This window comes from Cyprinodon variegatus, unplaced genomic scaffold, assembly GCF_000732505.1.
Source record: "Cyprinodon variegatus isolate N-32 unplaced genomic scaffold, C_variegatus-1.0 Scaffold1329, whole genome shotgun sequence".
Classification (NCBI taxonomy): Eukaryota; Metazoa; Chordata; class Actinopteri; order Cyprinodontiformes; family Cyprinodontidae; genus Cyprinodon; species Cyprinodon variegatus.
The window spans coordinates 129,895-153,730 of NW_015151782.1; the positions used below are offsets into that span (position 1 = coordinate 129,895).

At 37.3% G+C, this 23,836-nt stretch overlaps 2 protein-coding genes across 2 annotated transcripts in view; both read left to right on the plus strand.

The window, feature by feature from the left end:
• slc12a8 (solute carrier family 12, member 8) overlaps positions 1–5,271 on the plus strand; it is a 30,540-nt gene extending 25,269 nt beyond the window's left edge. Inside the window, exons 10-14 of the mRNA XM_015402279.1 lie at positions 611–1,252; positions 1,358–1,429; positions 1,531–1,648; positions 2,639–2,699; positions 4,791–5,271. Of these exons, the coding sequence (XP_015257765.1) occupies positions 611–1,252; positions 1,358–1,429; positions 1,531–1,648; positions 2,639–2,699; positions 4,791–4,959 (1,062 nt within the window). The 3' untranslated portion in view covers positions 4,960–5,271. The remainder of the gene's footprint in view (positions 1–610; positions 1,253–1,357; positions 1,430–1,530; positions 1,649–2,638; positions 2,700–4,790) is intronic.
• A 2,019-nt stretch (positions 5,272–7,290) lies between these two features.
• The window catches only part of heg1 (heart development protein with EGF-like domains 1), a 20,743-nt gene continuing 4,197 nt past the window's right edge, over positions 7,291–23,836 (plus strand). Inside the window, exons 1-9 of the mRNA XM_015402276.1 lie at positions 7,291–7,726; positions 16,817–17,918; positions 18,485–18,969; positions 21,656–21,769; positions 21,878–22,000; positions 22,092–22,183; positions 22,306–22,361; positions 22,469–22,629; positions 23,682–23,820. Of these exons, the coding sequence (XP_015257762.1) occupies positions 7,441–7,726; positions 16,817–17,918; positions 18,485–18,969; positions 21,656–21,769; positions 21,878–22,000; positions 22,092–22,183; positions 22,306–22,361; positions 22,469–22,629; positions 23,682–23,820 (2,558 nt within the window). The 5' untranslated portion in view covers positions 7,291–7,440. The remainder of the gene's footprint in view (positions 7,727–16,816; positions 17,919–18,484; positions 18,970–21,655; positions 21,770–21,877; positions 22,001–22,091; positions 22,184–22,305; positions 22,362–22,468; positions 22,630–23,681; positions 23,821–23,836) is intronic.

The following is a 23,836-nucleotide window of genomic DNA, read 5'->3' on the forward strand; positions in this document are numbered from 1 at the left end:
TTGTCTTTTTTAGAATACAAAGCTGTGATTTTGGTCAAGGAAGAAGGCAACCATTTTGGGGTGTTTGAGATTTATGCAAAATGTTGTTTAGAAAAAGTCGGTCAGTCACCGCTGGCTGTAACTGCAACATATTTAAATCCAATTATAAAGTCAGATGTACTTCTTTGGATATTGTGTTTATAAATGTTAACTTTTTGCTTCAGAAAATCAAGAACGGTTCATGAAATCTTAAAAAGCAAATTCCTGACATGTTCTCCAATTAAAAATGTGTATATTTAAAAAAAACATGATTATTGGGATGAAACTGTTTTAAAAAAAAGGATATCTACATCTTTAGATCCAGTTTTATATGTTCTGAAACATTTGAGTGTCTTGGTCAGTTGGGTTTTTTGCCAAACGACTCACGTTTGCTTTTGGTTTGATTAAAATCACTTTACAACACATTCTTTTTTTTTAATCATTCAAATTTTCAGTGAATTTTAGCTTCATCTTTCCTAATTCTGAGTTTTGACAATTTTGTAAATTACTTCTGCAGCTGGTGCACCCATGGCGCCCTTCTACATTACTAGGTATTCCTAATATCACTGTGTGATTTTTGTCTTGTTGGCAGAAAGGCCCAAACCGGACCCCCGTGGCGGCCATCTGTCTGACCAGCATACTGACCTTAGCCTTCATTTTCATTGGTCAGGTCAACGTCTTGGCACCAATCGTCACCATTAATTTCATGCTCACCTACAGCTTCATTGACTACTCCTATTTCTGCGTGGCCATGACCTTCCAGCTTCAGATTAAACGGAAGACGCTCATTTCAGGAAGCAGAAGCAGGCGCAGCTCGACCAAGCAAAGTGCCAGGCCCCTGATTGAATCTCCTCCCTGTAACTATGGGAGCGGAGGCGAGAGCCCGCAGGGGAAAGGCACCCTGCTGGAGTTCAACAGAGATATGGACCAGATCTTTCCATCCGTCTCCAAACTTAATCCTGGACCAGAGAATACACTAGTGAAGCAGGAGGTGTGCAGCAGATCTCATAGTAGGAAGGCTGCCACCAAGCAGAGGCTGATGGACAGCTTTGGTCTGGATCTGAACAGCAACGTGTTTTCAGATGAGAAAGATGGAGAGCAAAGCTCCGCTCCTTCAGAGGAAGAAAACAAGGAACCCAGTGGAGACGACGTGTTCAGGCCTGCAGATCAATCTGAAGTCAGATGTCCCACAGATATGCATATTCATCCACTGAAGCTCACTCTCAACATGAAGGTGACTAATTGACTAGGAAGATATTTTAACACTAAAGTGAGTTCATTTGGTTTGCAGTGACTTTTCAAAACTATTTCAGGTAATGAAGACAAACCGGAGCAGCAGCAGTTTGAAATCCAACCCATGCGGGATGCTTTTTACACCAAGTTGTGTAACCACTGGATGGCTCTAATTGGGGTGAACTACACAACACAGACAGCTAATTATGCTTCTCCTGTTACCATGGATGACTTGTGATTAATAATTATTTGTCTGAATTTATTTGCTTTCTTTTTCAGGCAATGAGTTCCATATTAATTATGTTCATCATTCAGTGGGTTTATGCTTTAGCAAACATCCTGGTTGCATTGCTGCTCTTCTTCTACATCGGGAAAACAAGTCCCGGTCTTCCTACAGGTAGTTTCTGCTCATATGGATAATCAACATGAATAAATCCTTTATTATAGATGTAAAAACTATCTAGAAAGTGATAACCTTTTGATTTAGTACATTTATCCAGTTAGGGGTAAGTATTGGGTAAAGAGATAATTGTTTATTACAATATCATCAGTGGCACAGTCCTTCCTGTGCTAACATTAAAGATAAATATGACCTTACTTCCAACACAGCGAATAAAGGAAATAGACCACTCTGTTAATTAAAAGTTATGGTTTGATAATTAGGAGTTTCTATAAATTCTTATCAGATGTCTGTGTAACATCACGTATGAATAAATAATATCAAGATAAGAATAATTTAGAAAGAGTTTAGAAAACCAATTTTTCAAGAGATTGTTTTTCTTTTGTTGCCATACTCCTATTAAAGCTTGGATTGTCATGAAATGAGAAATTATGCTTCAACTGCTAACAATCCATTCATTTCATGGCTCTTTAACTCTTTTCTTCAGTTGATGAGTTATTTTGGTTGATTTAAAATCAAAGTAATTTATTTGAGCAGCAGAGCAGAAAGTTATTCTGTTTCTGATACCCTGATGGAAATCAGAACTATACGTGATGTGATTCTCTGAATATATTCTTCACTTGAGGGAACTTGGATGCATTTAAACGTGCTTACTCTGTGTTCAGCTCATATTTATCTACAGCAGCAGCAGCCTCTGTTTTTAGGCTTCACTTGCACTTTCTCCACACAACAGGCCTTGCAGCTGTTGTGGCTTAGGATTTCTTGAATAGCTGCATCTGTGCACTGCAACACGTGGTAGCTGAATGACTCCACACAATTTTGAGCTCCAGTGTCAGGATTTGTCCCACAGGTGGATGGTGCAACTTTGCTGGTCTCAGACCCGTAATCACAGTTTTCTAAAGAAGTTTGAAGTTCAGGAAGTGTTGTGCAAAAAGTTGTTTCCCTTTAAGCCAAGCCTGAACTATTTCTATTTTGATCTATTTGCAGGTATCGCAGCTCAGTTCAGCTTTTTCAGATGGATGAAGTCAGTTCTCAGCCGCCTCTGCAGGTATTATTTAGTAGTTTTATTGTTGAGTTGCAAATTTTTTCTCTTAGATTTATTGGAAGCTAAAACTAGATTAAAGCAAACTGTATTTTCTATTTTCTTTTCTTGAATAAAGTATTTCAGTTATATTGTGAGTTATTAGCCAGACTCATCTCTGATTGTAGAAAAGATCATAAAACATTGGATCTGTACTTTAAAAGTACAGAAATGAGGAATACTGTTGTATTTTTTTTATGCACCTTGATTTAAGTATAATTACATTTGATGACAAGTGTATTAAAGTCTTAGAGCATTACATTTCAAGGAGATAATTGATTAGTAAATCACTGATAATTCTTTCCATCCATCCCTCTACCCGCCCGCCCAAGAAGGAAAACACAGATAGTCTTCTCCCTAGCAACACCTCCAGCTCATTTTAAGAGATTAAATGGTTTTCCCAGACCAAAGAGGACATTAGGTTCCTTAAATTGTTCTCGATCTGATCTAGCTCAAATAAGCTGACTCCTTTTCATGCAGAAAAGCACTAGTTCTATTTTGAGCTCTTGACGGATGATAGAGCTTCTTGCTTTATTTATTTTTTTACTAAGTCCTGGATACCTCTTGATGTTTATTTTAGCATTTTTTTTCCCAATGTCATTTATTTATTTTATTATTTATTTTTATTTTCATGTGCTATGTTCATAGATGAGGAATGTAATGTTACTTTTGTCTGTGAATCAAGACGTTTGCTTATTGGTTCAGCTCTTACTTTACCATGACAGATTTTCTAATGCCCAAATGACTACAAATGACACCCCATTCCTTCTTCTAGTGTCTAAAATCTGTTGTGGACATTAGACTAGTTTAACTCTCGTGCTAAAAACAAAGGTTGTTGCCAATCCACAGTGAACAGTCCTTGTTTTTCCTGTTTAGAACCACAGCTTTTGACTTGGATTAACCAACTCTAAACTCAGCTAGTTCACACTTTGTTATAAAGAGCTGGAGTGCACAGAGAAAGTTGTGGCCTGAATATCTTCAAAAATCTAGGACACTGAGTTTCCACTTCTCTCCACAACCATGCATAACCATGCATCTCCAAAAACAAAACCAAAGACAACCTGCAGCCATGACAGAGACCATCCTGCACTGCTCATCCACAGCTTTGTTACAGACACAGCTCAACACCTCCCTGCTGTACAACATGATTCCAAGTCTATTGAAGGTCCACTGTAGTAGAAATATCGTCCTCTCGTCCGGTGTGATTTAAGGACACTGAAAGAATAAAAATAATATAAAATAGTAAAATAAATTTGTACTGAGCCTCATTTATCAGGAAATATTAATTGAAACCTTCCTGTCCCTCCAGAGTAATGATTCAAATAATTAAAGCCATTATGAAAGCCTTTCCCTCGTATGGATAAATCATCACTGGAAAGCTCCAGACGTTCATCATCAGCAGATGTCTTTGATACTTTTACTGTATCAGGTGAACAAAAAAGGTCTGAAACAGGGACTTATGGGCGAAAACCAACTAAAATCTGATTTAGCCAGGAGTAAAGAATGAAATGTGGGTCCGTTCTGGTGCTGCTACCCAACGTAAATCAAGAGCTGGAGTAGCATCCATCAGGGAGGAGAAACTGGTTCATCAGAACAGACTGGAACAGGATTGTGTGAGTTCAAACAGGCCAGACGGATGAAGAGGGATGTCCAAAAGTTACTCACTTGGTAGACTGAGTGTGCAGCTAATTGCTGCCGAGGGACTGAAAGGAGAAACTACTAATTAAACTTTCACTTTGTTACAGTCAGGACACCAAATAAAAAGGTTAAAACTACCTGAACTGTGACCAGCTGGGTTGGAAAAAGGTCCCAGTTTATTTTTAGCAACGGCACTCAGGGAAAATCTCTAAACCTCAGCTGTTAAAGAACCACAGCAAAGAGTTGAAGCTGGATGTCAACAAGTCACTAAACACCAGTTTATTTTGGGGCTCTTTTTTTAACATCTTCAGCTAAGATGTTTCAGGAAGCTTTATACCTGAATTTATGTTAATCAGTGCCTAAATTATAACTTTTCTCCATGTTTGTTCATCTTTCTCATTGTTTTTCTTCATCTTCCAGGAAGAGAGGGTCTCCTCGGGATGAGATAGTAGTGACTCCATCTTTGTCAAGAATTGGACTCAAAACCAAGCAGCTGACTGAGGAAAACACCGACTTTGCTTCACGCCACCGTTTTCACCAATCTTCGTTCATCCAATCCGACACGGTGGTGCAACCATCGTGCAAGTGACACAAGTCATCGGCTGAAAACCTCAAACCACAAAGTGTACCTCATGCTGCTGCGCTCTGCGCATGTTTCCTATGTAGAAAAGACTTTCACCGGCTGAGCTTGTGTTCTGGGGATTTTTCAAGAAAAGCTGAGCTTTTCTTAGAACTCTGCAAAAGAAAAGACTTTTTGAGGGACAAAAAAAATACTTGGGTGCTAAACATCACATTTAGTTTGATTTGTAACTAAGTTAAGAAATCAATTTATTTTGTTACAATTTTTGTTTTTTGATTTTCCCCACAATCATCTTTTGTATTACAATGAATATTTCACAAATGTATGACATGATTAAATATAAACACTATTTGAATCATTTGGAGTACTGTTTATTCTGGGTTTTTGAAGCGTTTTTTCCCCCCAAAAAAACTTACTGAAAGCAAATTGCTGCTTTTAGATCTGAAAAAGCAACTTATTTTCTCGGGTGCATTGATTAGTTTTCAAAGTTAAGACAAATAAATTGCAAATCCCAACCACCAGCTTCTGTTTATAAACAAATAGAAGGACAGACATGCTTTTTTTTTTAGGTGATATTCCATTTATATGTTAGCAAATCATGTGTTTAAGGTAGATTTTGAGCTGCAGTGCTGACAGGGGGGTATATTACCTCACCTCTTCCTTCTTCCTGTCATGCTCCGTGTCAACAGCAGCGGCCAAATGATGATCTGCAAGCACAACAATTATCTCATTTTTTCTCACCTTGAATGTAAATATTTAGTTCCTGTAATTCGGGGATGTTTGCATGCTTTCTGCTGCTTATTTCCTCTCATAATCCTCCATCTCTCCATCACTGCAAGACATGTTGCAGCTGAGCTCCGTCTCCAACATGACGGTTCTGCACAACTTTAAACCACAGGATGTTTGGGTTCTAGGTTAATTCAATATAAAGAAAATGGATCTGTAGATCAGTGAAGGCATCGTTCAATGTTTCATCAGTTTCCTTAAATGAGTAAAAGAAACATACACATTTCTAGCTTCCTGAGAAAGTTGATATATTCTATCACTGCACTCTGTGTTATTTGAACTTTAATCGTTCATTTAGGCCACATCGTTGATCCAAAAGGGGGAAATGTTTCCAAATAAAATTGAGTTAAATCTCAGGAAACTGATATCATCCTTCCAGAGTATTTAAAGTTTAGAAACTTTTAAAGTTTATTGTCTTAGATTTTATTTTGGTCTGTAAGATCTAAATGCAGGCCTAAGTTTTATTATTTATAAAAAAAAAAAAAAATGTGATTATTTTTGGTCAGGTTAGTTTTGGAGTGAAAATTGACATGAATATTTTTTCTTTAATTGGAAAGTGGGTTTGGAGCTAATATAAAGTAGAGTGTGTACCAAAATATATGGTACTGTTTATTTAAAAGGAAAATGTCTTGAAAATGCTTGGTGTGGATCTGTCGGCTATAGGAGACAGAAGAAATGAAAGAAAAAGTGATGCAATCTCTGACATATCTCGACCAAATCTAATACCTTAGAGATGTAATTAAATGTAGATATTTAAAGATAGAAATGATCACTTATAACTGCGGTCTTTGGTCCAAATATGATGTAAATGTATTGATTTATTCATTATACAAACAATGATAAAATCAGAAACAATTTAGGAAACATCAAAACCGCTATTAATATATGAATAACAGATTTTAAAACAGGGTGTTAATTTTTTATGATGTTAAATTTAAAGTTTGGCCTTATTAATCCGGTCTAAGCCTCCATACTACGCAGATTAAATATCTTTTTTTCTCGATGAATTCATGCAGAAAAAGTATTCTGATGTTTTGTGTTAAGTTTTTCAAAAGTAATGCAAACATTTTTCGCATTTACCTAATCATATTTAGTTACTTTAACACAATTGTTTCATGTTAGCAGGGTAGGACATAAAACAGTTGTGTTAAAGTAACTAAATATGATTAAGTAAATGCAAAAAGCGGTTGCATTATTTATTTATTTTTTAGTGTAAATAAAATGAAAAAAATGTAGACATCCTGAGCAGGTAAGATGTTTACTGCTTACAAAGTCTCAACAGAACCCCTCTCCATGAACTTTTCTTTTATAACTTGAAAGTTGAGGTGTTTTTATGTTTTTTATTTTCTGTTTAACTCTTTAATAAGGTTTATCCCTAAATCTGTCTGGAAGTAGGTTTTCTCATCAGCTTTAAGGATCATTTTGAAGGTTTTACTTGTGACACCTGCAGGAAGCGCAATAATCAGGCTGAGTTTAAATGTGTTGGAGGAGGAGGAGGAGCATGATAACAAGCTGCTCCCTCTCCTCTTATCTTCCGCTCCCCGCCAGCAGAGCTCCTGATCTCCTCCGGATCTCCTCCAGGAGTCTCTCATTTCCATCTGATCCCCCCCAGCAGCCGGAGCGCCTGTCCCATGGTGTCCCCGGTGGAGGACTCCCGGGAATCCACTCGTGTTCGCCGCTGATTCAGGGGGTCTGAAAGAAGTCATGGAAACGTGCTTTTTGAATCACCTCCTCCTCTGTTGTGTGTCTGTGCTGCTGCTGCTGCCGGGGCCCCTCTGGGCTGGGACCCCCGGCTACAACCGCACCGCTCCGGTAACGGACGGCTTGGATCGCTCAGCGGGAACAGATGGACTCAGCGGCGCAGAAAGCGGCGCAACTTCTACTTCATCCTCCAGCGAAAGTTTATCCCCATCACAGAGGGACCTCCTGCTCTCCCGCACCGCAGAAACACGCACAGCAGAAACACGCACCGCAGCAGCCAGGAGCCACGGTAAGAGGAAGAGGGCCCTGCTGGAGGATAGAAATAAACCATGCAAACTGATTAAAATAAAGATTTAAAGGTTAAAATCATTGAATGCTTCAAGATGCAGCAGGGAGACTTAATATATGGATGAATAGTAGATGTAGATGGTAGTAAAGTTGTTACTATAACCTAAATAGACCTAAATAAATAAAAGTCTTTAGTTCTGAATGAAATAATCTTTAAATGTCCTTTTAATATAGAAAAAACATAATAGTTAAACCAGATTCTCCAGATAAACTAAATTTCCAAAGATTTTTTTTTTGTGAAAAATGAGAAAACACAAATATTAAACTTTATTAAGACAGATTTGATCAGATGATGCCTAAATACTTATTTAAACTCTTCTACAGTATAAAAAAGACTTTTTAAAAGTTATGAAATGTTACCCATTAAAGTCTTCTGGAATTTAATAAGCTAAACTAATCTAATTATAAGCAATGGATATATTAGCTACATTGTTTATTAAGAAAATTTACATAAACATCTTGATTAGATTTAAACTAAATATGTTATTTTAGTCAGGAGTTTTATAACAGAAATCATTAGATAAGACTTGGAGATTGAGAAAATTTCCATGTTGAAGAAAACTGTTTGTTTGTATTTATGTTTATTTATTTACTGGCCAAATTTAAAGTGGCTTAAAAAGCGGAGATTCTTCACCTTGAGCCTTTTGCAGTAAATTTTAGATTTTGTCAGGGAAAATTTTTTACAGGTTACCTTATTTGATTGGATGTTTAACATCCAATCAAATAAGTCAAATAAATATTAGAATATTTATAATCAAAATCTACAAATGCAATATTTACAGTTCTATTGATGACCTGTTAAAACTTCATCTTTATTCACTGTGGAGGGACAGCGAGCTGAATTTAAAAGGCTTTATATTTATTAAAGTGGACAGATTCATCTCTCATATGTCCCTTTCATTCAGTTTTACCAATAAAATGAAAATCCAAACGTAGCTGAGACTTGGTAGCGACATATTGAATCTTCAGATCACTTCACTCTCAGCAGCATCTTCTGTTTCCCTGCAGCCAATGTGTTTTCTGTTAGCAGACATGAGGGTCATGCAAGGAGAACATGCTGAATGATTTTGATTTAAGTGCAGGAGGGTCTTTCAGATCTCCAGATTTGAGAATTTTAAAAGGAAATTTCTTCTACATGAAGCACATGTAGAATTCAGAATAACAAAAACTTTTTTTTTTATCTGCTAGACTGTTTAAAAACAAATAGGGATCAATATCCTGATCAGATATTGATATCAGAAATCAGTTCAATTCATCAGAATATATCCAACAGCATTTAAAATCTCCAATATAAGCAAGTTGATAGAAACACCTTTATTTATCAAGTTCCGCTGAAAGTTATGTAACTCTTTTTTTTGTTGACTCTCAACTAATCGGATAAAATCGTGTTTAACTGATTATTGATAAATCATTAACTGGAGTATAGAGACTCTAAAACATACCTTTGGCTGACAGATTTAACCCACTTAGAGCAGCAATTATACCAAGATTGTAAAAAAAAATATAAACATTTTGCAGTTAAGATAGAAAAAATCTTTTTTGTCTCTCAATATGCCTCATCCAGAAAATGTTTAGTTTTCACCTTGTTTGATTTCGTAAAAAGCCTTCTTTAAGGAGCATTTTGGTATCCAAATATTAATCAATTAATTGGAAATAATAATCAAACAGATTAATCCATTTGAAAATGAATCTTTAGATGCAACCCTAATTGACTCTCTGTTTGAATAATATTGTCTGATTTACCACGGCTGGGCAATATGGCTTAGAGTCTAATCTCTGATTTTTTGTCCTCCTGAATCTGATTAAACTTTTTTTTTCTCATATAAGTTTCATTATAACAATGAAAAATATTGCTTTCTAAAACTGTCTTTTTTTTTAAATATCCCCTCTAGGAGCTGACCTTAACTAACATCAACATTCAAGCTGTTAAACATGCTTTTAAAATAATCATGTTTCACAACAAACAATGAAAATATAACAAACTAAATGCTTCCAGCTGGTTACATCACACAGCGAGCCAGTTTCATTTATGAACAAAAAGTGATGATGTCACTCTGAGCTATAGAACAAAAGGAGTTGATTTGATAAAAAAAAAAATCTAGATCTTCCAATAAAAAATCTTTCACACAAAAAAATGAAACAAATGAATTTTATTGATTAATCGGGCAGCATTAGATTAAGCCTTTTAAAAAATTCTTTACTAGAAAATTAGTTAGAAATAGTTTGTGTGATTCGTGCTGATGTGTCGGGTCAATATCGGCACTATATTGGAAATTTTAAAAAAGTTGTGTCTGGATATCCCTAAAAACAAAAGTCGGCTTCCAAATACCTGCCGTATAGAAGAGGATCTAAAACCTGAAAGCTTACAGGAAATCTTTTTTTAAATTTCTTTATTATTTCCCATTTTCATCAATATAGCAGTGGTAGAATGTTTCCACTGCTAAATGCCAGAGTGAGAGAATTTATATTTCTGAAAAACAAAAAAACAAACAAACAAAAAAAAAAATCATTTTCTCTTTATAAAATTTGAAAAGTTTATATGATACTATCTTGGCCATGGACAGGTCGATCAGAGAGAAAGAACCCAGGAACCATAAGAATTTTACATTTTTTGAGACTTGGATAGTAGTTTTATTAAAGAGCTAGATTTTTTTTTTTTTTTTTTAATCACCACTTTACATTTGGAGGAAAAGAGGGAAAGCTTGCAGGATTCTAAAGATGTTTGGCCGTTCATATATGGTATTTTGCAGGAAGATGGATGCGTGCATTTTACAAAATGATGCTTTCACAAGAAAAGACAGAAAGGCGATGAATACATATTGAAACAGCATCACAGGAAATCAGCAACCAAGTTAAAGTTTTGGGTAAAAATATGTCTTACTAATGAATAATGAGCAGAAAATTATTTAGAAAAATGTCTTTAAGACCAAAAGAGTCCACTTTTTTGATGTTCCTTCATAAAGCTATTATCTTAGTTCTGTAGAAACTCTGTGAGAATGTTGGTCTACAATCCAGATTCAGGGGCGCCAGCTCTGCGGAGAAATGAGCCAAACTTATAGTTAACTGTTGGTGGATACTTCTTGAAGCATTGGGTCAAACATTAAATATTTTAGAACATTTTAGTGTTAATTTTTATAAATACAACAAAAAGATTTGTAAAAGAATTTGTAGGAAGCATGGCCTGCTTCTGTCAGTGTGCCCCAGGGCAGCTGTGGCCATTTACCATTTACATTTATATCCCAAAAGGCTATTTGAAGTTTTTATAAGGTCAAAAAAGGAAGTCATAAAAACAGTAAATCATGTTAACAGGAATAATACCATCCTGGAAACAAATATGCAGCTTTAAGGGTTCAAATAAACTTATTTTTGTGGTTTATTTGTTATTAAAGACAGATTCTTATGAAAGGATAAACCTTCTGCTGTTCAAAAGAAATGTTTGCCTAAATTAAAACAAAAAACTGAATTCATCTGCCTGAAAGGATTGAGCCAATTTTCATAAATACCATCAAATTTTCTTCAGTATCAAACCGATGGTGCATCTCTAGAGCTAGAGCTATGAAATATATAAAAATACAAGTTATGTGCAATGTCAATGTTTGAAAAACCTGAATAAATAAGGAACCGTGTGTTTACTCTACATATCAAGAATGTGTTTGTCTCATTCGATGAACTTTGGCCATCTAATGTTAAAATGTCACAGTTATGGGAACATAATAATGAAGAACGGAACATTTTGAAAAGATTGAGGAAAAAGTGACGTAGTCACAACTTGAATCATCATTATCAGATTATATAGCTAATGCTGCTTTTGCATGTTTTCTATTATGGTGTCACCCAAGTAGTAACAGGACTTTCCTTATTGAACCGTTTGAGTTTATTCTTTTTGTATTTTGGGTGATATTTCTTAACAAGCTGAATGCATTGATGTTCATTCTGCAGCAGTTTTTGTTAATATTTGTGGCAGAGTTATTAGAAGGATGTATTTTAGGTTTTATTTGTCCTGTCTTGGGTTTGGCTTCATGTTTCCTACAGTACATTCCCACTAACACCCTTTATGATTCATGCTGTTACATTCAGTCCAACTGGGAGCCGTCCCAACCAGTTTCATAACACAGATGCCCTCACTCTGAGCTGGGATGTTGGACTGTCGGCTGAAATAAAATGCAGCTTTGAGGTCATGACCTACAGATACCCATCAGAATTAAAACAAAAACCTGCTACTTTCTCGTCCCAACTTAACCTGGCATTAAAATGTTCATGCAGTTTAGTTAAATATGTTTATTCCCGGCTTTTCTAAGCTGTCATTGAAGAAGATGACTATGCTGAAGTTTCTGAAGGATATCAGATGTGAAGAAACACTGACAACTGTGTCAACAGCTGAGAGATAAACAGCAGTGATCTGGGAGTGTCCATCACTTTCTGCCAGCACCACGTTCCAATCTTGAGTTTAGTTTAGAGACAAGAAATGAAATATGAAGACTGACACAAACAGTCTGGTGGCCCTTTTCTCTTCTCTATGGACTCCCATCAGACAGACTGTTATGCTTCTGAATCCTCTTTTTATTGAGTTTTTGGATGGAGGCCTTTTGTGGCACCGATGCTAACCCCCTCAGAGCTCCTGTCTTAGTCCTGGAAGGAGGCCAGATAAAAAGCTGTCAGACCACACAAGACTAGAGAGATGAGCAGAGGAAGAACTCCTGTTTATCCCTGAACACTAACTGTGTTTTCTTTTCACCCCCAAGGTGTAAATATGTGGCAGAATTGAAGTAGATTAATCATTTATTGCAGTAGAAGACAGAGAGCAGAGACCTTTCTTAATGTACATTGTGCCGATTTGCAACAAATGCCTCCTTAGGGTAAAAAAAAACATAATTTATATGCATAAAAATGCAAAAAGAGAATTATATATGGATAGATTCAAAGTGAACTATGTACAAATATGTTAAAAAAAAAGTTTAACAACAAACCAATGGATTTTGTTTTCCAAGTTTGAGGACGTTTCACTTCCCATTCAGGAATCTTTCTCAAAATTGCATTGAGTTCCAAGCTTTATAGAGTAGCCCAGCAAAGCAAAGCCTTGTTGTGGCTTAGCAAACATGCAAAGTGACTAGCATATGTACAAATATATAGTTACCATGTTCAGTGACGGCATAAACTGGGCTGCCTTTCTGCTGTCAGCTTTTTGATCATTGACTTTTTACTGCAGATATAAACAATTATAGCCAAGAGGTCTGTTTAAGTAGCCAGTTTAAGAAGATAAACCTTCATTATGTAAATCATGGATTATCTTGTTTTTCTTATTTTTGTGGTTAATTGAGGCTGTAACTATTCATCTGCTGGCTATTTTTTTGACTAAGATAGCAAAAGATGCTTTTCTTCAACATATAAAAAAAACTTAGTTTTTCCATTTGTTTATTTAATTTTTTGATTATAAAAAATATTTAAAATACAGGTATATGTGTATAGATAAATATATATTCTTTAAAGGGTTTAATAACTACAAACTGAGTTATCTTTCAGGAAATGACATGTTTTACCGTCTGTGAGTGAAATGAACAATTATTCGGTACCAAAATATGTCATTTTTTGTTCAATAATAGATTAATGAGATAAATTGGTTTGGTCTAAAATTAAACTTCCTAGAAGTTTAATTTTAAAATTACTAAAATTAAACTTCCTAGAAGTTTAATTTTAGAGCCTTTATTATTTAAATGTTTTAACCTTACAAGTAATATCCATCCATCCATCCATCCATCCATCCATCCATCCATCCATCCATCCATCCATCCATCCATCCATCCATCCATCCATCCATCCATCTGGGTCCACCCTAGACAGGTCGCCTGTCTATCGCAGGACAAAAGTAATATATGAAACACAATGAATGTGAAAGAAATTTATAAGGTTAGTACATTTTATTAACAAGGCAAATTAAAGTCCTGCACATGAACAGAACATAAGAACAAAAAAGACAGAAAAGTTCATTGCAGTGGCAGAATATACAGAGGTTGTGAAAAGTTTGACTAAAACCTTTAACTAAACTTTAGAATTGTATCACCTTGATGAACTCAGTGTTTTAACAATACTCTTAGCATAATATCTAACGTTTGCAATCAAATTAAACATCAACATAAAATATCTTATATTTTATATTGATTGTTTGGTCGTATCTAGGGCTGCAACTAATATTTATTTTTCTTATTGATTAATCCGTCTATTATTTTTTCAATTAACTGATTAATAATCGGATAGCAAAATGTTTCTTAAAGATTTTTTTGACTAAGTTAAACCAGGTGAAACTCATTTTTCCACTCAAGTTTTTTTTTTTTACTTAAATGCAAATTTTTTTATATATTTTTTCACAATCTTATAATTACTGCTCTGTCAGCTAAAGCCGTTTTTTAGAGTCTCTATACCCCAGGTATTGATTAATCATTTGCCAAATCAGTTTAAGATTATTTCAGTAATTGATTAATCATGATAAATTCGATTAATTGTTTAAGCATTAGTCGTATAATTATATCACCAATGATTGCAGTGCGATCTAAACATTAAAATGAAAGGATGAGCTATATTCCTGCAGTGAGGATTGTTGTTCATCTCTACTAGCGTCTGGCTAGTGGTGAGTTACCCGTCTTGCAAACAGGAAGCCTCGGTTCGTATCCCAGCTGGGGGGAATAAGGGGATGAGCTACCAGCGTGGGTCCTTAAGCAAGACCCTTCACGCTAATGCCAGCTTTGGGGAGTGGTGATCTAGTGGTTAGGGTTCTCAGTTTAAGCCCCACTCCCTGAGACTGACCCTCTGGCTCCTTGAGCAAGACCCTTAACCCTGCACTGCTCCCCGGGCACCGCACAATGGCAGCCCACTGCGCCCCAAGGGGATAGGTTAAATGCAGAGAGCTAATTTAATTGTTCTATACTTGTGACAGTGTAATGACAATAAAACTCTTGAGAAAATAAACCTTTGTCAGGAGTGATAATAATTATAAAGCATTGGTAGTTAGTAAATTGCTAAATGAATTCTTAATGGACTTATATCACTCAGATGAGTTATTTAGGTTTTATTTGACAATTGAAATTAGGCTGGTTAAAATACTGCAATAAAATATTTTAAAGTTTATAACATAATTTAAGGTTTAAGCTCATCATTGTTCTGAGCAAATAAAGTAATCAGTAAAATGATAACTCCATATTGTGAATGCCACAGTGTAAATCCATGTTTCTAGGTGGGACCTTGGCTGCATTCCATTCCTCTTCGTTTCGGCCCTGATTTCTCAGCTGTAAACTGCTAAACACCACAAAAATGTCCCCAAATTAGCCGTGTTGTCTCAGCTGTCACGTTCTTTTCATTTCTGCTAGTGTTTAGTGTGTTTATATGTGACTGAACCATTTTACCCAGCAGGCTAAAAGAGACCTCTGAACAATGAAAACACGCCCAGGTCCACGCTTTGCCGTTTTCTGCCAATCTCCCTCTGCTCACTCAGCTTTAGGAAGGAAATGGCAGATTCCCAGCAGAGACAGCCACTTCCATATTTAGGACTTCAAGCCATTGTTAAGAGTAGACAAACTGGCAGCCAGTTGCTCTCCACCCAAACTTTGCTGCCCAAACAGCCGTTATTGTTCCCTCCTGACAGCATCTTCTCACCGTCTGCAGTCGTAACGAGCTTCCAGACAACCTGGTGAGCGCCCGCTATAGGCCACCACTGAATTATTAATTAAAAACTCCAGGGAGTTAACGAAATCCACAACACCTTTAGGATTTCATTTCAGTGTATTTGGGTTTCTGTAAATGATTTTAAACATCTTTAATAGCGGTGTGGGAACATATCAATTTTGAGATATATCGTGATTTTTTTGCCGCCAAAAAAGAAAATAAACCTTCAAGTCCCTAGAACGAATTTAAAAAAAAAAAAAAATTTACCCGAAAAAAAGAGAAAAAAAAAAGAAAACAGCCGAAACAAGAACCAAGAGTACCCCGAAGCCCGAATGCTGTACCAGACACCACACAGTACAAAGTAGAAAGCACAGAGAATAAAAATTCACACTTAACACATAACCCAGCACAGTGGGCAGCAATGGGCCGCCACCGGGGGAGCACTGGGGAGCAGAGGGGCGTGAACAGGCACCCACAGCAAAACTATAAGAGAGGGGGGTGAAAACACAAAACCACGAGACCAAAAGCCATACCCCAAAAACAAGACCCCGCCCCCACAGAGACACACACACAGGAAAAAAAAAAAACACACAAAAACCAAAAAACACAGGGACAAAAAGAAAAAAAAAAAAAAAATATCTTGAGAAAAACACAAAAAACATGCGCTTTTTTTAATCTATACCTTTAATTTGATAACTCAGAGAAATATTGCAATATATAGTGAGATTGCAATACTGTGATAATATCATACTGTGAACAAAGTATCGTGACAAGTGTCGTATCGCAACACCCATGCCAATACTCACACCTAAACTTAAAATATATGAACCACCTTTATGTGTCATTAAAAAAAATCCATCCTCTGCATCAAACTCGTCCTTAAGGGAGCAGTGAGCAGCTTTCTGTAGCACCCATGGAGGATTGTAGGGTTAAGGGTCTCATTCAGGGGCCCGGGGTGGCAGACACCCTGCTCTCCACACGACGCCAATACCCGATAGGAAAGGAAATTCCTGCATAAAAAAATACAGTCAGTCCATTAGAAGTCTTTTTGAAAATAAATTGCTCCAATCAAACCACTTCTGTTCTGTACATATTGATGTATTTGTCAACCCTTCATTCATCCATTAATGAAACCCTCCATGCACCCATTTACCATCCATCCACTCCATATGCCTATTCATTCATCCATCATCCATCCATTGTAGTTTACTAATCAAGAAACAAGACAAACATTAAGTCTGCCAAAAAAAAAAGTTAATATTATTAAACCTTTATGAGCCAATGACCTGTTCTTTCAAAGGCGAACTATAAAACGTGGAAAATACAACTTTTTCCTTGAGAAATATTAAATGTTGGTCTTTTTTTTCTGTATTTGCAGAAACAGAGCAAACAGAAGTGTTCACCGAAACAAGCAGCAAGTTTCAAGATGTCACAAATCTGTCCACGGAGCCACCTACCTCCTCCTTTATAACCACCTCTGATTTCAGCAGCAGTAAAAGTAGTTTTAGTAGTAGCAGCAGTAGCAGCATCAGTAGTAGTGATAGTGGTAGTACTAGAAGTAGTAGTAGTAGTAGCACTAGTAGTAGTAGCACTAGTAGTAGCAGTAGTAGTAGTAGCGGCCTTACTAACACAAACCAGATGGCAGTGATCTCCCACTCTGTGTCCACGGACGACCATTCCTTGGTGCCAGAGGATGAAACGTTGCCCCAGGACAGTCCGGATACGACGCTCCGTTTGGGAGACGCAACGTCTTCGGAGTCGCAGACGGACACGCTAACTGGCAGCACCTACACAACCACTGTCAGCCGTGCTGGGGAGAGGACCCTGCTCTCTGTTACCTCCTCTAACAACAGCACCTCTCCTGCCTTCACTCAGGACTCGAGTTCCCTCCTGCCTCCGTCCACCTGGAGTATTCCTCCCAGGCCCGCGGACACAGAGGGTTATACTCAGAGCGCCCCGGCAACAAGGACTAATGGTGAGGAAACAACAGAGCAGCATGTGACTGGAACCTCTTTAGAGACTGAGGGGCCAGCAGGGGCCAATGGAACCCCAGGTTTAACCGGACAGCCTAATGCCACCAAGCATCAGCTTTCTTTAACATCTCAGGAGATCACAGGTTCAACGCCTCCGCTCAGGGTGACGCAGCCCAGCACGGATCAGTCAGAAACACCTGTTTCTTCCACTCCTCCTCTCACTTCGTATGCAGAGGTTCCTGTAAACGCTTCTGGGACAGATCCTGATTCTGGAAGTAGTGAAAGATCATCCACAGAGATGACAACTGGAGCCCACAGCCCCAACACCCAGAACCAGGAGGGCACAGAGGGGCTTTCATCCCAAACCAGTGAGGGCAGCGTGAGCTTAGGTCTGACTGCCGTACCTTCTACAGTCAGCAGTTTATCTGATCTGGAGTCACAGACACACATGCCAGGGACGGTTACAGAGACCTTCCTCTCCACTGTCCCAGTCACTGCCACTGAAAGGTAAATAATAACTCAACCTTTTATTCCAATCAATGCAAACACTTGATTCAGTTCCTACACAGACCATTGGCGCCCCCTGCTGGTGACTGAGTAGCAGTAAGTAATGAATAAATGTGTAGTGGAAACAAGTACATGGTAAACACATTATATTAAACATAAAATTACAAAAAAGTGTAAATTTCTGAAATATGAGGAATCATACTGTTTTTTGAAAGTATTTAATATTGGATAATCCCTTGAAATCTATTTGTTTTCGATGGGGCCCACAGACAAAATATATATAAAACATAAACCAAAGATGTTTTTTTTAAGTGTTGACTGAATTGGTCATTCAAAATCCATACGACCGTTTTTAGATTTTTATTTTAAAAATTATAAAAACATAATTTTTCTTTCAGTTCATAAATTTGTAATTTCCTCTACTCACCCACCTCATTCAATCCCAATAAAACGCTGAAATGTGTTCTTATAATTTGGCAAAATGTGGAAAAGTTTTGATAATCCAGAGATGAGTTAGCAAATGCTCAAAAACAAACTTTTTTCTGATTTAACTATTTTTTTTTCAGATCAGAGACAACAGTGGAAGTCACCTTTAAATCCACTGCTTTTACAACCACCGCCATGACCTCCACTGTGCCGCCCCTGCCAGCTACATCAGCAGCAATGCTGAGCAGCTCCTCCAGTGCTTATACCACAGAGTCCACCACAGAGACCGCCCTCCCATCCACCTCAAACTCCACCACAGCCTCCACCCCGGCCCTGCAGACCTCTACGGCGCTCCCTACAGTCCGCGTGACACCAAGCCAAACGCAGAGGCCTTCAACTAAAATGACCATCCCCACAAAAGCCACCACCGCTCAGACCGAGATGACCACAGGGCACCAAAAACTCACTACAACAAAAAGTCAGTACATCATAACCACCAACAGTCCCAGCACTACAGCCAGCAGCACAGAGGCTCCGCCCACCACCAAGAAACAGACCGATGGAGCCACAGAGGCGGAGGCGACCACCAGGTCCACCACCTTCCAAACTACCAAAGTGCCACGCGGTGAGTTATTGAGGATTTCAGACTCTCACTTTGCTGTGTTAAGCTTCCCCTTTGCTTCCTCAGCTCCTATGTTCTTATCCTCACTGACTGAGAGAGAAATCAGGTTTTATTCAGCAGGAATGTTACAATAAAACCTTCATTAAAAGATCCAGTAGAGCAGATAACTTGTCATCAGCACCCTAAATATAATGCTTTCTAAACTCTAACTACTAAATCTGACATGTTTATAATTGTTTGAGACAATGCTCTGATTCACATGTAGAAGATTTACTGAATTGATGAGTTCTGGTCAAAATTATACTGCTATTTTATTACTTTAGTGCTTTAGCTTTATGGGATTCTTTGAAAAATAGAATCAGCTGGAATGGATTTAGAATCTGTTCATATGATTTGATTGAATTGACTGTTTTTCTAAAATACCTTAAGACGACGCATGTTTTTTTAATTGCAACTAAAGCTGAATAAATTATAAATGATTATAAATTATAAATTAAACTTTACAGGAGTATAAGGATCCAGAGATAAAGGAAACACAATAAATATATCAAAATGAAATTTATAAAAATCTAAGCATCAGAATAAAATAAATATATTTTTTCAAACAATAATTGGTGGCAATTATAGTAGAAGGATAAGACATGATAGAAATGAACTAATAAAAGAAACAGTGACGCTGCAGGAGCCACTGGGGTCACTAAAGGGCTATAATGATATTAATATTTCCTTGTATTGGTCGAGGTAATTTCTGTTGCATTTTGGTTTATATATTGTTGTCTGATTTTTTTTAATTTTTATATATATTAATTTTCCTTACATAGAAACCACTAAAAAAATCTAACCTACTTTTAATTTTTAATGTGCCCTCGAAAAGCCTTTATTCTGTTCAGGCTGTGCTTCTGATGACAGAATGCTGAAGTTTGCTGACTAGCGATGTTCTGATCTGATATGGATATCGGCTATCGGTCCGATATCAAGCAAAAAAAAAAAAAAAAACAACTTGCTTTTGGCAGAAATGTATATAATCCAGGAGTCTCCAACCCTGGTCCTCCAGATCTACTGTCATTGCTGCTCCAACACAGCTAATTTGAATGACTGATTACCTCAACAGCAAGTCTACAACTCTGGCAAAGGTGTTTTCGTATTGGATCCATCTTAAACCTGCAGGACAGTAGAGCATGAAGACCAGGGTTGGAGGCCTCTGATCTAACCCATTGATTAAACAGAAAAGCACAATGAGAGTGCACACCTCGGCCAAACAGCAAACCTTCCCCCATATTGTGACTTTAACCTATGGCTAAAACTCACACATGATCTGGATCATTCCGAAACTTTAAATATAACCTGTAGTAAAAATTTCGTTAATAACCGTTAATAACTTTTCAAATTATGCTGCGCAAAGACAGACAGACAAACACACAAACTCTTCTAAAAACATGAGTTTGTCACGTTTTGGTTATGGTTTAGAGGACCCAAATGCAGAGGCAGAGAGACTGAGGTGAATACTTGTAGTTTTAATGATGAAAATGGTTAACAAAGACATTCCAAAAATCCAACTAAAAATGTAACAGACCAGAACCATGGAGACATCAAGGGAAAACACATACAAGGAGCCAGGGAGAGACGAGGTGAGACAATGACAGCGATGACATTACCAGCAACAACAAGGAACCAACAAAGAGTGAGATCAGAGGGAGAGCATATAGCTGACAGAAACAAAGGCAGGGCTAACGAGCTGACAAGGAGCAGGTGTGAGAGGAGACAACAAGGGAGCCAAGGGGAAGGAACACAAACACACACAAGAGGGCAACAGAGGACAACAGAAAAACATGAGAACATAAATCTAGAAATTACAACAAAACTGGAATTAAACCAATAAAACTAGAAAACGAGCAAAGAAAAGTACAACAGAACCAAGACAGTGACAGAGTTCCTTTGCAAAGGTAATAATCAGTGGGTCAGTTGCTCTCATACCTGTCATTGTTGTTGACTCTCATTAATATCAATTCATTAAACCTTTTTTAATTCAAATCCACAAAATAATTAATAAAAGGATGCATGATTGATGCTTACATTGTGTCAATTTTAATGTTTCATTGGACATCAAAAAGTTGTATGGGGACATCCCTGCTGAGTCTATAATAACACTTTAGTTTTTCCTCTTTGGTTGTTGTACAGTCTAATGCTGTTTGGATTTATTTATTACATTTTATCAAGTGCTTTTGTCTTTAATGAATTAAACTATGTAAACTGTGACCCTTGCAATCATGTACGTTTTAGACACACAAATTTAGTGTTTGTAGTGGACTAAAGTAAAGTGACACAAATATCAAGTCTTGCTTCTTTAGCGTTAATGTTGTAGTATAGGATGAATTATGTCGTTTTTTGCTAAAAGTGTCTAAATCTAAGGAACCCCATCATGTGACCCTGTTCATGTATTATTATTATCAAATTACCTAAAGTAGTTTCTAGAAAATAAGATCAGATCCAGTTCCATACAGTCGTAATTTAGACAGGGCCTACCTGATTTTTATAAAAAGTAGACTTAGAAATTTTCTACCAGTGTTATTTACTCTTATTTGCTGTAGTAGACATGTCCTGACATTCCCTGGGGTAGCTCTACTTTCCTCTTGCCGACAGTTAAAGATATAAATTAATTTTTAAACCCTTTGATGTCTCTGAATGTCAGGAAATCCCTGTGTGTCGAACCCTTGCCTGAACGGAGGGATTTGTGTGAGCTATAAAGGACCAGAGTACACCTGTCAGTGTCAGAAGGCCTGGACAGGATCGACCTGCAACCAGGGTGAGCTCATGGTTACGCCATCAAAACAAACCTGAAGACTGAAGTAATGGAGCGATCTTTACATATCAGATGAAGTCCCTCCTATAACTTTGCACCTACTGTGTTCAGATATGGATGAGTGTGAGCAGGACCCCTGCCCAGCTGGCACCACATGCATCAACACCAAAGGCTCTTTTAACTGTGAATGTCCGCTCGGCTACGATCTGGAGGACGGACGGACGTGCAGCAGAGGTGATGCTGAAATATAAAGATGTCCTGTTTTCCTTTTTCTTAAAGTTATCTCTGTTTGCTCACTGTGGGCTTTTCTTTTCCCCTTTTATAGCAAAGACATTTCTGGGAACATTCAGTTTCAACAGAAACGATCAAATAAAAAGGTCTGCTATGTATGAGATTCAGAGAGAGCTCATACAGCTGGTGAGTCTCACTCTATAGTATTTTACAATATTCAATAGTTTCACCCTGGAACACTATCAAAACAACACTGCTTACATCCTTAAATGTTTGATATTTAATAAATCTCATGCATGATCCTGCAGCTTAACATCTCGTTATCAGTGCTCCAAGGTTACAGCCGCTCAATACTGAGGAAGAAGTAAGTCTGCAGCAGCCTTCAACTTTTACATTTCTATTCTTTGGATGTTTCCTTTTTAGGTTTAGAGATTAATAATAAATCCTAATCATTGGGATTGTTCTTTATAGGGAGCAGGGCGGGGTTCAAATCTTGGCTGTCAACATGTTTGCCGTCTCCACCAATGTGACGACTACTGAAGTGTACAACAGCATCCAGATGTCTCTGAGCAACTGCAGCTCCTCGTTGACTCACTGCAGAATGGTGCTGCAGCATCAGCTGTCCTACCGCGGTGAGTTTATCTGCCAGTATAATCATCATCATCACCAACAAACTTCAATTTGTTCTCTATTTCTGTGTTGATCTGTTATGAGTTTTACTCTGAGCAGTTCGTCAAATGTAGCTGTAGGGTATAAGTATGGCCACCAGGGGGCAGGGTTTATCAAAAGCTTTTAGTTTAATCTTCAATTAATGTTATGGGATGTGCACCTAAATAATTTATTTTTTTTTTTTGCCTTTTTAAGGAATTATTTAAATACACTTTTTCCTACTCCGACATCCTGAATAGATTTATGAAAAAATTTATTACAGCTTTGAATTCATGATGAATTGGATTCAACTCATACAGGCATAAAGCGATGCAAGAATCCTATTTTAACAGTGGGTTAGTTTTCTCCCACCGATATATATCTATTCAGCAAAGTTAATATGTTTCCATTAGGAAATACAATTAAAGTTAATTAAGAAGCTTAACGTTAGCAAGAGTTGTTCATGGAAAAACTAGTTTTGATGTGTTTTGGGGGTTAATACTGTGCAACCCTAACAGGAAGAAAAAAAGTGGTCCGAACAATCGAGAATAATCCAGGAACCTCCGGGACTTATCATAGTCTTTAAGGATTTAACAACACCACCAACATTTTACAGAATTGTACAAACTAAGAACCCGTTTTAAAGTTTTAAAGCACAAAATAATTTAGGAGCTGTTTGGCCAGAACTGCTGTAAGAAAGATTGGAGGAGAGAGGGTGAAGTTTTAAGAGTAAAAACACTTGTATCTACCTTAAAGCATGGTGGTGGTGTTATCATCCTGAGGGTCTGTTATGCTTCTGCATTATGTGAAAGTCTCACCTGCACATTAGAATCAGTGTTTGGTCATGTGACGGTGCTGTAAGTTTTTTAAGTGTTTGTAGTTTTTTATACAAATATTTTAGAGCGCTCTCTGGGCCCAGAATCACAAAACATCTATATTAGAAAAAAACAATTGTCATCTCTAAAACTACCATTAAAGTGCGTCTAGTTATAAATCTTTTATTTGATTTTCACAATAATTCTTACCTGTGTTTCAGTGGAGAGTTTATGTGAAGCTCAGAAAACTCAATGTGATGCAGAACGCTCCACCTGCACTGACAGCAGCGGCACGGCTCAGTGCCAGTGTCTGCCGGGATATTACAAACACAATCCAGAAGACGTGTCTTGCCTAGGTAAGCTCTGTTTATCATTG